The 12852-nt window shown below is 48.9% G+C and overlaps 1 protein-coding gene across 1 annotated transcript in view; it reads right to left on the bottom strand.

Moving 5' to 3' along the window:
• The window catches only part of NOS2 (nitric oxide synthase 2), a 37197-nt gene extending 35208 nt beyond the window's left edge, over nucleotides 1–1989 (bottom strand). Inside the window, exon 1 of the mRNA XM_034942227.4 lies at nucleotides 1589–1989. Coding sequence (XP_034798118.1) covers nucleotides 1589–1695 — 107 coding nt within the window. The 5' untranslated portion in view covers nucleotides 1696–1989. The remainder of the gene's footprint in view (nucleotides 1–1588) is intronic.
• Nucleotides 1990–12852: the final 10863 nt, after the last annotated feature.

The raw sequence follows: 12852 nt of genomic DNA, 5'->3' as shown, positions 1-12852 counted from the left end.
CTTCTGGAAGTAGAGTTGGACAATTTCAGAAGCTTCAGACCAGAAACATCTACAGTACTGTTTAGATTGAGAAGCAATGTCTTTGTACATTTAACATAATCGTTTTACCCCATATATTAAAAAGTATCACTTTTAAAAGTTGGCTAAAAATCCACTCTACAGATGGGCCACGATTAGCCTGGTCCCATTGTCCATGGCTGGATGTTAGACTGTGTCTAGTTTTGCCCTCATATAAATAATGCCTTAAACTGTATACACAGTCTGATGCTGGCTGTGTGTGTGTGTGTGCGTACAAGCACGGAAAAACACCTCGAGGGAATGTTAGTAAATGTTAACAGTGACTAGCATTAAGTGATAAGATCATAGGCAATTTAACTTTTCTTATACTTTTCCTCATCTTCCAACTTTTTACAGTGACAATGAATTCCTTTCATAATTGGACAATTCTTTAAATTTGAAAAATGAATAAACAAAGTTTTGCCCAAGTCCCCTCCCACACCATTTCTTCTGGCTGGCTGCTGGGAGACAGGGTGACAGGGTGACCAGACTCCAGGTGAGCACCTTCAGAATCTGGACACTTCTTTCCAAATTATCACATTGTTAATTCTGACCCCGCAGACGCTCGTGCAATTTGACTAAACCCACAGCCGTGCGGGGTCCTGAGGACCCTCAAGGACCTGCATTCGAAGAGAGTGCTGGCAGCTGGGCGCGGTGGCTGACACCTGTCATCTCAGCACTTTGGAAGGCCGAGGTGGGCGGATCACTCGAGCCCAGGAGTTCAAGACAAGCCTGGGCAACATGGTGAAACCCTACAAAAAAAAAAAAAAAAAAAAAAAAAAGGTGCCAAGTGTGTGGTGATGCGCGCCTGTAGTCCCAGCTACTCAGGAGGCTAAGGTGGGAGGATCACCTGAGCCCTGGAGGTGGAGGCTACGGTGAACCGAGACGGCGCCACTGTCGCCTGGGTGACAGAGTGAGACCCTATCAAAAAAAGGGGTCGGGGGCGTGGGGAGTGCTGTGAGTGTGGTGGCTTGCTTAGACCCAGAACTTTCTACAAGCCCTTGACCAGCCGAGCCGGTCACAGCTGCAGACTGTGGCTTGCCTGGGCTGACCTGGGGGCCAGATTCCCCTGCGGTTCCGACGCCTCCCTGCCTGTTTACCTCGCCTTACACCAAGGGTGGTGGTGGGGACAGATGGGGAGGGTGGGGGGGATGGCGCCCTGGGAAATGGATCTCATTTGTGAAACAAGAACCTCCTTGCTCTCTTAACCATATTTGATCCAAAGAGTGTAGCAACTTTCAACCCCAGTGCTGAAAAATTTCAAAAGCTCCCAAGTGCTGAAACATTCGCAGCGCAACTGAACCCGCATAGACGCCTCTCATAGTGCATGGGGGGTTTCTCTGGGCCGCCTGGGCTCCTGAATTGCGACCTCTCAAGCGTTCTAAACGAGGAAAACGCTTTTAGTAAACCCTCAGGAATCCCACAGAGCGCACATCCCCGCCCTCCGATTTCTCCCAGAGAGAGATGGGGCCCCGCCCGGGCTCGGAGCCCACCGCTTCCCTCCCAGGGCGGACTTCGGCCCGCGGGGTACCTGGCTCTGCGCGGGCAGCAGTCAGGCTTCGGCCGGAGGATCCTGCAGAGCAGCCTACACAGCCGGGGCCCGGCGGCCTCGCACGCCGCGCCCAGCCCCTCGCGCATGGCCCGGCTCCTTAGGCGCAGCTCCGCTGGCTCCCCGCGCCTCCCAGCGCCCGCGCTTTATCGCTCGGAGCCTGCAGCCCCCGCCCCGGGGGCGGGGCGAGCCCAGCAGCGGCGGGGGCTCTTCACCCATGCGATGTCCCGGGCCGAGCCGCCCCTCCTTCCCTGCCTTCCCCGGCGATCCCGGGACCCAAGCACCCAGGGGCCCGCAGCCGGCGTCTGCCGCGGAGTTTGGATGGCACTGGACTGTGTTTGGGCTAAGAGGCCCGGGTCGTGTTGGGCCTCGTGTTTATTCCCCATAAAATCGCAATAAAGCTTATGATAATTACCACCATTGCGCGGTGCTTTCTAGTTTACAGAGCAAATTTCCTTTCTGTCATTTCGTCCAGTCTCGTTAAGCAGACAGCTCTACGTTGTCATCTCCACTTTATTGAGGCATTAGCTGGGGCCAGAGAGATTAAGGATCTTGTCCAGGGCCACACAGCAGCCCCAGGACCACAGCCCAGCCTAAGCTCACACCACCTCACAAGGCTGTCCCGGGAAGTGTTATATTACTTGTTACATACAGCATGTTCTGTGCGATTCCAGAAAAGAAACCAAAGAAAGCACTGGGTTGGGGGTGACTTCTAGTAGGAATATTGCAGGAGGGATCGTAAGCCCCTTCCGGTGCCTTGCAGGCCCCTTGTCCTTGCTACCTGGACTGCGCGGAGCCTCCTGGCTTTGCTCCGCCTGTAAGGTGCTCCTTATCTCAAGCAAGAAAACAGGTAGGGTCCAGACCCAGATGGGGCAGCAGCCCTGGACCTCAACATGCAGGGGGCCCTTCTGGCAGTATGCAAGCACATTAAATCCCGAACTCCAGTTAAAGCAGAATGAAAGAGGGCACATATTTATTTCTAGCCAACTGCAGCCCAGCAAGCAACACATAGCTCGACTTGGTTCTGAATTCCATGTGTCTTCACCTAGATGCTCCCACATTTGCCTTTGTCCCTAAAATACACACATGCGTACATACACACGCACACACACACACACACACCATGCTCATTTCCTAATTGTTTACGAAGGTATAGAATCACCAGTCACTTAGAATAGGCTCTTGGTTTCATGACACCTGAACAGATTAGAAAATTACTTTTTAAAATCAAAATATATTCATTGGCTCTCATTGCTTTCAGGATGAAATCCCCTCTGCACGGCTGCTTCCTCTTCCAGTAACATCACCCCTCCCTCACCTGAGTGGATGTTGCACTCTGGGTGGACCCACCTCCTCCCCCCAACTCCTCCCCACACTACAGCCTGCCCAGGCACCTCTGCAGTCTCCCCAGCAGAGGCCTCTAGCACGGTCCCAGTACACCCACAACTACGACCTCCTGTCTACTCTCTATCCCACCTACTCCTGACACAATTTCTCCAACTCGCATTCTTCATGTACGTCTCCCAAACCAGCGAGGAAGACATCCGTTTCCCCATTTCCTTCCTGACAGCAGGAACTGGGTCATTTTTGTCTGTCTCTTGAACAGTGCAGCACACAGTAGGCCCTCTGGGAGAGCACAGATAGTGTAGATGTTATGAGTTTGGACTTGATTCAAACCTTAGCTCCACCATTTTCCAGGAATTGACCTCCAGTAAGTCACTCAATCTTATAAAACAAGGATAATATTTCCTGTCTCATTATTGACACTGTAATAAGGACCTTATAAATGTTATCTATTGTTTTTAGCAGTGGTGTATGTAAGTAACAAGTGGCTCAAACAATTCACTGATGAGCAGAAGGGTTTCATGGATATCTTAACTCCCAGCACAGAGCCAGGGGAGTGGGCATCTGCATGTACTCGTCAATGGAATGTGACATGCCCAGGACACAAAGGTGGCAGCCCCATGCAGGGGTCCCTCCGGACTGCCTGGATCTGAATCCCGGCTCTGTCATTTGCTAATTATGAGATCTTGAAAATTACTTTAACTTTCTGGGCTTCAGGGTCCTCATCTTTAAAATGGGATAACTAAAATTCCTTCCTTGTGGATCGTTGGGAGAGTTGAATGAATTGATGTGTGATATTTTTTTCTTCATCCCCTCTTCTATCTGACTAGATCTTTTCCGCCAGCCCACCCCAGCATGAAGAGGAAGGGGAAAAACATGGTCAAGTTAGCTGGTTTGTCACAGGTCCACTGCAGCTCAGGGCCCTCCCTGGAGTCTGAACTCATATTTCCTGAATGGTCCAAAGACACAAGTCAGCCCCCAAAGACAGGGATAACTGGCAATGCTATTAGAGGGTGTGGGGATGAGGGTTAAAGGCTGCAGCCAACACCGTAAGGGTTTTGGGAGATTCAGGGTGATCCGGAAAGACAGCGGATAGATCACTAGGGCCCAGAGTTCGAGGGCAGCCTGGACAACATAGCAAGATTCTCAGCTTTAAAAGAGAGAGAGAAAGAGAGAAAAGAAAAGAAAAAAGAAGCCTAGGTGCGGTGGCTCACACCTGTAATAGCACTTTGGGAGGCCAAGGCAGGAGAATTGCTTGAGGTCAGGGGTTCGAGACCAGCCTGGCCAATATGGTGAAACCCCGTCTCTACTAAAAATACAAAAATTAACCAGGCGTGGTGGCACATGCCAGTAGTCCCAGCTACTCGGGAGGCTGAGGTGGGAGAATCGCTTGAACCTGGCATGTGGAGGTTGCAGTGCAGTGAGCTGAGATGGAGCCACTACACTGAGGTCTGGGCAACAGAGTGAGACCCTGTCTAAAAATAATAATAATAAAAAATAAAAATAGAAAAGAAAAAAATAGGGGATGAGTTGGGTCTGGATGAGCTGAGGGAGGAATGTGCTATGCACAGGCACTGGGGAGCTGAGGAAGGCTGGGATGGGCAGGTGGGATGGGCTCTCCATTTGGGTAGGGTGCTCGCTCAGAACTCTGTGGAAGCTTTAATGTGGTGACAGGCAATGGGGAGCCACTGCAGGCTCTAGAATAGGGGCGTGACTTGCTAGAAGTCCAGTTGGCAAGAGAGAGCTCAGAACCAGTGTGGGGAGCTGGAGTCAGGGAGGTCAGCTGGCAGTGGCTGCAATGATGAGATGAAGAGAAGGAAGGGGCGAAGCCGCTGCCCCTCTACAGCCCTTAGAATCTGGACATCTAGAGGCCATCAACTCTGTGTTCTCACCTCTTGTTCTCTTAGCCACCTCAGTTGCCATAGCCCAGACTGCCTGGTTTCAAAGTCCTCTCCTCCAATTCACCTACCACACCACAGCTAGACTGTCCTGCTCAAGAACCTACAATGGCTCCCTACTGCCAGGGAGAGTGAGTCCAAATCTCCTACCCTGCATTCAAGCCCTTGTGCTCTGGCCTGGCTTTGCCTATCCCAGCCCCCAGCCCACTCCTGGCCAAGCACAGTCAGGCTCATTTCCGCCTCTGAGCCTCTGCTCACCTCTCCCCTCTTCCTGAATGTCCTTGCTACTCCTCTGCACCTGTCTACATTCTACCCATACTTCAAAGGCCACAGAGTCCACCTGACTTCTGTGAAGCCCCTAGAGGGAACTCTGTTCAATTTTGCTCCATCACCTCCTAACTGCCAACACCACCACTAATGATAGCAATGCCAACAGTGCCATTTGCTGAGCACTTACTCCAGGTCAGGCCCTGTGCTAAGTTGCTCACATGGGAAAGCTCATTTACTCCTTCCTCCAACTCCAGGAAATCACCATTGTTACCCTCTTCTTATAGAGGAGGAAATGGAGGCTCAGAGGCTAGGGGACTTGCCAAAGGTTACAGGGCTACTGAGTGGCAAAGCCACTTGCTCATCCCCAAGCCCATCCTCTTAGCCACTGGCATTTTTTGCCGCCTCTGACAGATACACTCAGGGCCGTCATGCTGCACACATCCAGGGGGCGCCCTACCCTTTGTAGTCCATGGGAAAGGCTCCTCTGGGGCGGTGGGGTTGTGTGGCTATGTAGTGGTCTTGTGTAGATGGGGGCTTTGGTTTCAGTTGCACTATTGCGTTATTGCAGATTGCTTTGTCTTTCCACCTGAGCGAGCCTCAAGCCTGTCCCTTGACTTGTTCATTAACTGACTCATTCTCTTGGTTCTGCCCTGGGAGGAAGGATGGGCCCAGAGAGGAGGGACATGAAGAATCCAAATCTGGGCTCAAGTTCCAACTCTGTAAACTCTGTAATTACCGGTCATTCAGGCTGGGGGAAGTCATAATCCTCTTAGAGCTTCTATTTCCTTATCTGTGAAATGAGTCAATCATATGAACTTCAAAGAGCCGCCACAGAGATCAGTTGAGATGCAAAGTCTGTCAAGTGGCCTGTGTAGCTCTGGCAAGGGCAGGTACTCAGTAGATGGTGATGAACCCTGATGTGGACTGAGTGTCTGTTCTGTGTGGGCACAGTGCTGAGTGCTGTAGATCTCATTTCATCCTCAGCACACTATGGTGAGGGCCCCCTTGGGTTCCTCATACCACAGGTGAGCACTAAGTTTCAGAGAGGTTAACTTACCCTGCATCACACAGCCGGCTAGAGGCAGCACCCGGCAACTAGTGCGGCCAGCACAGGGCTTGGAACTAGTTTGTCTAACATCCTGATGCCCTTCACCAGGATGATATTCAAAGCATCTAGCAAGCGGTGAATTGGAATGGACGCAGGCCAGGATGCTGACCCTCCACCCCCACCCCTCCACCATGGTGCCCACCACGAGGCTCTACTGCCTTCCATTCTCAGGCCAAGCTCCTTCCCATATTCTTCCCCAAAGATTCCAAGCTTCTTCAGGGCCAGCCCCGCACCATGTCCCTTCCTTCTTCACATACTGTCAGGCACAGCGAGGTGCCCAATAATCAGCGGCTGCGTTGAATTCCAACAGGGACTTTCAAGAAGCAATGAGGAGATCAGACCTCAGGTGAGAGAGGAGGAGCAGAGAGAGGAATTCTGAGTCATCGGTGCCGACAGGGCATGGGTGCCCAAGGAGACAAGCAGGAGGTTCCCCCGGGGAAAACTCACCTGGAGGTGGCACAGGGGGCTTTCTCCACATTGTTGTTGATGTCTTTTTCCCCATTCATTGCATACTGGTGGAATTTGGTCTTGAACAGAAATTTCCAAGGACAGGCCATCTCTATGGCTTTGCAAAGCAGGTCACTTATGTCACTTATCTGGATTTGAGCTCAGATGTTCTTCACTGTGGGGCTGAAGAAGGGAAGCAGAGGTGAGGGAAGGTTGAAGAAGAGTTTACAGAACAGGGCTTCTCAGTGGGGTTGGCTCACTGGGGAATCGATATGAACGCCAGCGTGAGCCCCTTCATCAGTGCTTTGCAACCTCTGTCTCTATTTCGGGGTTGGAATGGGGAGCCTTCAGACACAGACTTCAATTCTGTAAAGCCACCTAATAATCTTAAGGAAAAACAATGAACCCCCCCATCCCCATCGCCACTTAACAAGGACAAACTGTATGCACCATGAGCCTCCTTAGCGGGACCTGCTGGCCCACCAGACCCAGCCAGGCTTCATCACTGGCCACAGGCAGGGTGAGGAAGAGCCCGGAGGTCGTTGAAACAGGGGTGCCTTTGCCTGACCCTGAAAGACACTTCCCAGCAGCTCTCATTATCAACTGTAGTTTTAGGTCTGTTACTGGGGAAAGCACTCAAGCTGTAGCTACCTTTCTTTTAAAGATTTTGCAGTTGTTGTTCTAACTCAGCATTATTACTTGCTCCTCTTTTATTATGTGGGGAGGAAATATTTGTGAAAAATGCACTCATCCCTCGAAATCTGAGATCATCTCCTTTGAAACAGACAAGAGGAAGATCAAAGAGGCAAAAACTCTGTCTTTAGAAGACAGTGTAGTGAATATAGTCCATGTAAGAATTTTAGGCCAAGTGCAGTGGCTCACGCCTGTAATCCCAGTATTTCGGGAGACCAAGGCAGGAGGATCGCTTGAGCCCAAGAGTTCGAGTTCAGCCTGGGCAACATAGGGAGACCTTGACTACAAAAAATTGAAAAATTAGCCAGGCAGGCATGGTGTCTTGTGCCTGTAGTCCCAGCTACTCGGGAGGCTGAGGCAGAAGGATTGCTTGAGGCTTGGCAGTCAAGGCTGTTTCCAAAAAAAAAAAAAAAAAAGAAAGGGAAGGGAAGGGAACAGGGAAGGGAGGGGAAGGGAGGAAAGGACAGGAAGGAAAGGAAGGAAAGAGGGAAAGAAAGAAAAGAACTTATAGCCCCACAGACCTGGGTTCAAATCCTGGAATCCTAGCTCTACCAGTTATGTGTCCTGGATCAAGTTATTTAACTGAAACTCATTTATTCATCCATAAAATGGGTTTAATATATCCACCTTACCAGGATTTGTGGGGAGGTTACATGTTATAAGGACTGATAAGATAATCTGTTAAAAAAAATTCTTAGCAGATACAAACTCCCATTTTGAACTTTTCAGAAAGTTTTTCCTTGTCATGTAACAACCACAGCTAATATTTGCAGAAAAGAAATCTGATCAAGATGCCATGTTAAAATGACCAAACCTCATGTCGGCATTTCTTTACCTAGACTTTCCAACACCTTCTCTCTGTAGGCAGAAAATTCCCACAATTTTCTGAGCCTTCTCAAAGAGGAAGAAACAAAACCCTCTCAAAACAGCCGCTTCCCCAGAAATGAAGGCAACTCACCTTGCAGCTGGCTGCACTGCCTCCCCAGGGTAAGGACAGTCAAACCGGGAAGAGACCTGTGCCTTGAGAACTTCGGGACTGTCTAGAACTGCCCAGTCCCCTCACCAAAGGTGGCCGAGAGATTTTAAAGCAGCAATGAGGCTGAGTTCTCTGGGGCCAGAGCCTCAGTTTTCGACTCGCTACAAAGTTATGAACACACTGGCAGCCAAGAAGTATTTATACTCACCCCATGCCATCCAGAGAGTTGTTTTTGCATAAAGGTCTCTTTTTTTTTTTTTTTTTTTTTGGTTTCCAAAGGGAGTGTCCCCAGCTTGCGTACAGTTAGCTAATTTATGACTGTGACTGCCAGGGCCTGTGGGTGACCTGATCTTGCTGTTACATCACTCTGTGTGGTGCCTCTTCACCCAACCCACCTCTTTCTGGTCCCAAGTCCAAGGTGGCAGTTCATCAGCAGGGTGGCTGCTAAGATAGAGGCACCACGGAGCCAGGTTTTATTTGGCCAAGCCACATGGCCTCACTTTCAGCATCTGGGAGATTTTTTCCTCAGCAGGGAGCTCTCTGGTTAATCCCTGTCCATCCTCTCACTTTTCCAGCTTGTGACAGGAGTCCAGGAAGCTGGGGGAATATTGACAGTATGGAACACGCTGGAAAATGCCCAGGTTCCAGAAGGCCAGTGATATTAGATGATGCCATTATTCCAGACAGGCCTCTGAACTAGTCACTTGAGGTTTTTGGAAGGGAAAGGAAGGAAGGCTATTGGCACAGAGAGGCCTCTGAGATGTTGGTCTTACTAACACCTCATCCTTTAGCACTAGGTAAGCTTTGGTGGAATGGCAGGTAGGATTATTTCCTACGGGGGGAAGAATTCCTTCCCTTATAATGGAATTGATCACTTCTTACATGAAAAAGTGGTAATTTCTTATAATTTCATTTCTTTTATTTATTTATTTATTTTTGAGATGGAGTCTCATTCTGTCACCAAGACTGGAGCGGAGTGGCACGATCTCTGCTCATTGCAACTTCTGCCTCCCAGGCTCAAGCGATCCTCCCACCTCAGCCTCCTGAGTAGCTGGGACTACAGGCATGCACCACCACACCCAGCTAATATTTTTGTGTTTTTGGTAGAGACTGGGTTTCACCATGTTGTCCATGCTGGTCTCGAACTCCGAAGCTCAAGTGATCTGCCCACTTCAGCCTCTCAAAGTTCTAGGATTACAAGGGTTAGCCACCATGCCTGGCCTACAATTTCATTCCTTATAATGCCTCAAATACAGTATTCCCATACATATGCATTTTTCCATCATAAAAGTAAAATAACAACTACATTAGGGAGAAGTTGAGAAGCAAAGGGAAAAAAAGTCACCCTTGATCTCACCGTCCCAACACTTTGCTGCCACTGTCCACTCATTTCCTTCCTGTCTTTCCCAAGTTAAATTCAGCATAATATATTAACTTTGTCAAAGATAAACTAAGAGCCACAAAAAAGACATGGATATCAGAGCTCAAGGATCTTTGTTGAGTGAATGTGTGGATGAATGAATGAAAAATAGGAGTAAACTGGAATGAGTTTTAACATATCAAAGCCATCTTCCCTTCAGGCTTCAGCTCAATGCTGCGGCTCAATGCTGCGGCTTAGAACTCTGGCTTATGGAGCATCTGCCACGAAGAGCAATGCATTTTAGAAAGTGACAAGATGGCCGGGCGCGGTGGTTCATGCCGGTTCAGTTCAGGTAAACAACACTCAGGGAAAGAGTCAGAATCCTGGCCTTAGGGAGTGCAAGGCCTAGAAAAATAAATGGAAAATTATAGTACAGAGTGATATCTGTAGTGATGGAGGGATGGTATGGTGCTGATGTAGCTGGTTCTGCCTTGTTCAAGGAAAGTTTACAAGGGAGAGGACACCAGGACAGGGTTTTGAGGGATGATTAGGAGTTTGCTACACTCTATTCCGTGTAGCTGCTTTCACATATTCTGGCTATACCTGCAGCAAACACATGTATTAACACATTTAATGCCCCCACCCAAGAGCCTCTGAGGGGGATACTACTATTTGCTATTCATGGAATCCTCAAGAATCCCATCTACTTGGCCTCAAAGCACTTCGTTGATTTTCCTTCAGAAAATGCAGTTATTCAGTTATGTGATCTGTCAAACATGTCACCTCAGGTGCCCCTCTAACACAGCGTCTGCTTGGTGTGGTATTCTTGACCTGTGGCAGGGTTTGAGTCCAAGCACCAGGCTTGAGGACACATTTGGAATTAGCCAGCTGGGAAGGAAATATAATTTCTCCTCAATCATCTTAAGTTATTTGTTGGGAAAGACACTGTAACAAAAGACAGATTAATAATAGAGAAAAAAAAGCAAGTTTGTTAATGTCTGTGATGCACACCACGCAGAAGAAGCCTCAGTGAAAGTAACTCAATGCTGTGGCTTAGAACTCTGGCTTATGGAGCATCTGCCATGAAGAGCAATGCATTTTAGAAAGTGACAAGATGGCCGGGCGCCGTGGTTCATGCCTGGAATCCCAGCAATTTGGGAGGCTGAGGTGGGCAGATTGCTTGAGGCCAGGAGTTCGAGACCAGCCTGGGCAACATAGTGAGATCCAATCTCTACAGAAAAATTGAAAATAAATTAGCTGGGTATGGTGGCATGCCCAGCTACTGTAGTCCTAGCTACTCAGGAGGATCAGGTGGGAGGATCACTTGAGCCCGGGAGTTAGAGGCTGCAGAGAGCTATGATCACGCCACTGCACCCTAGCCTGTCTCAAACAACAAAAAGGAAAAAAAAGAGGGAAAGGAGGAAAGGAAAGGAAAGGAAAGGAAAGGAAAGGAAAAGAAAGGAAAGAGAGAAAGAAAGAAAGAAGAGAAAGGTGACAAGACGAATGCAGTTGTAGGCTTCCAGGGGTGGGAAGCTATGAGAAGGTAAACATGTGGGAGTGAGCTAAGGAGTAGGATAGCAAGGTTTGTTTGTATTTGTAGATGGCTCTGGTGCCATCTCTGAGCTGATAAAACTTATCTTCTCATCTTGATGCTAGGAAAGCATCTTTCTCCAAGGAATGTTTATGGCTTGCTGCAGGCAGGACAGGGCAGTTCAGATAGCCCTCTCTCTAGCTGCTCTTTCTCAAATGCCTTCAGCTGGAGATAATCAGGATGCCATATCGGCATATCTGGGCGTGGCACGTTCTGGTTTCCTTTAACCTGAAAGGTCCCAGGTTCGAGGCACAGCTTCACTGCTGACCTACCATGTGATCTTGGAAAAGCCACTTCTCTCTGGGCCTGACTTTTCTCGTGACAAAAGGTGATAAAAATAAAAGTAAATAAATGAGATACAAGAAAATGCTTTGAGCCATTGAGCAAAAAGTCAGCCAAGTAAGAATTTATTATCCTTGCTGGGAGTCAGAGAGTAACAATTTCCCTTTTGACAAAGAGCAAGTGGATACCAGGACTTGCCTTCTGAAGTATCCTTCCTCAGACAGGTCCCCGTCCCACCACAAACACCTGCTTTTAAATTCCCGGTCCTCTCTCTCCCTTTGTAACATTAAATTCATGTATGTATTTTTAATTTTTAATTGGAATAAATTTCACATAACATAAAATTACCAATTAACTATTTTAAAGTGTAAAATGCAATGGTTTTTAGAATATTCACAATGTTGTATAACCATGACCACTATCCCAATCCTCTCTTAACCGGCAAATAGGAAGAGGAGGAAAGTAAAAATAGTGATAATGATTGTGATGATACAGAGAGGTTAGGAGACTCACCAAGGTCACACAGCAAACAGTCTTCAAGCCGGGACAAACAGTGAGCTTCTGGTACCCTCCCCAGAGCGCCTGTCTGCAGGGTCCAGGGCTGGCCCCCTACTGGAGGTTGGCAAGTCTCCTACGGCTTCCTGGGCCTGCACGGCTGCCTTCTTCTTGGCCCTGCCCACCCAGCAGGCCGCATTCCTGGCCTCTTCTGATGATGGATGCAGCAGGTGAATTCTGCTGGGGAGAAATCAAAGAGCACCTTGAAGGGCAGGCGGGGGACAGGTGGGCCCCCCGGAGGGTGGCGATAGAGGTTCCGAGGCTGCTGTGGAGAAATGCCCTCCTCCCTGCCTTCCCAGGCTGTCCTAGGCACCATGCTGACAGCAATCAGCACGGGAATGTCTTGGGCTCATTATCCTGGAATTGATTTTCCACTGGATTGATTTGATCTGTTTCTATGCCAGGCTGTGAAGATGGTTCAGATCCAGTTAGCCCTCGGAAGTTAGCAACTTTGAAGACTTTTCTACAAAAACAATTGATCAGAGCTAACGTTTACCGAGCAAGGCACTTAAACATACCAAGCATTTAATCCACACAACAGTCCTGTGGGGTGGGAATGATCACTAGCCCCATTTTATAGATGGGGAAATTGAGGCTAAGCAAAGCCAAATGACTTGTCCAAGACCACACAGTCAGGTGGTGGCAGGGCTACAACCCTGGAATCCCAACTTGCACTTGCTCTGGTGCTTGCTCCATAAATACAGCCAGGCCCTGGGCTTTCC

The sequence above is a fragment of the Pan paniscus genome, chromosome 19 (assembly GCF_029289425.2).
Source record: "Pan paniscus chromosome 19, NHGRI_mPanPan1-v2.0_pri, whole genome shotgun sequence".
Lineage (NCBI taxonomy): Eukaryota > Metazoa > Chordata > Mammalia > Primates > Hominidae > Pan > Pan paniscus.
This window is presented reverse-complemented; position numbering and strand designations above follow the sequence as displayed.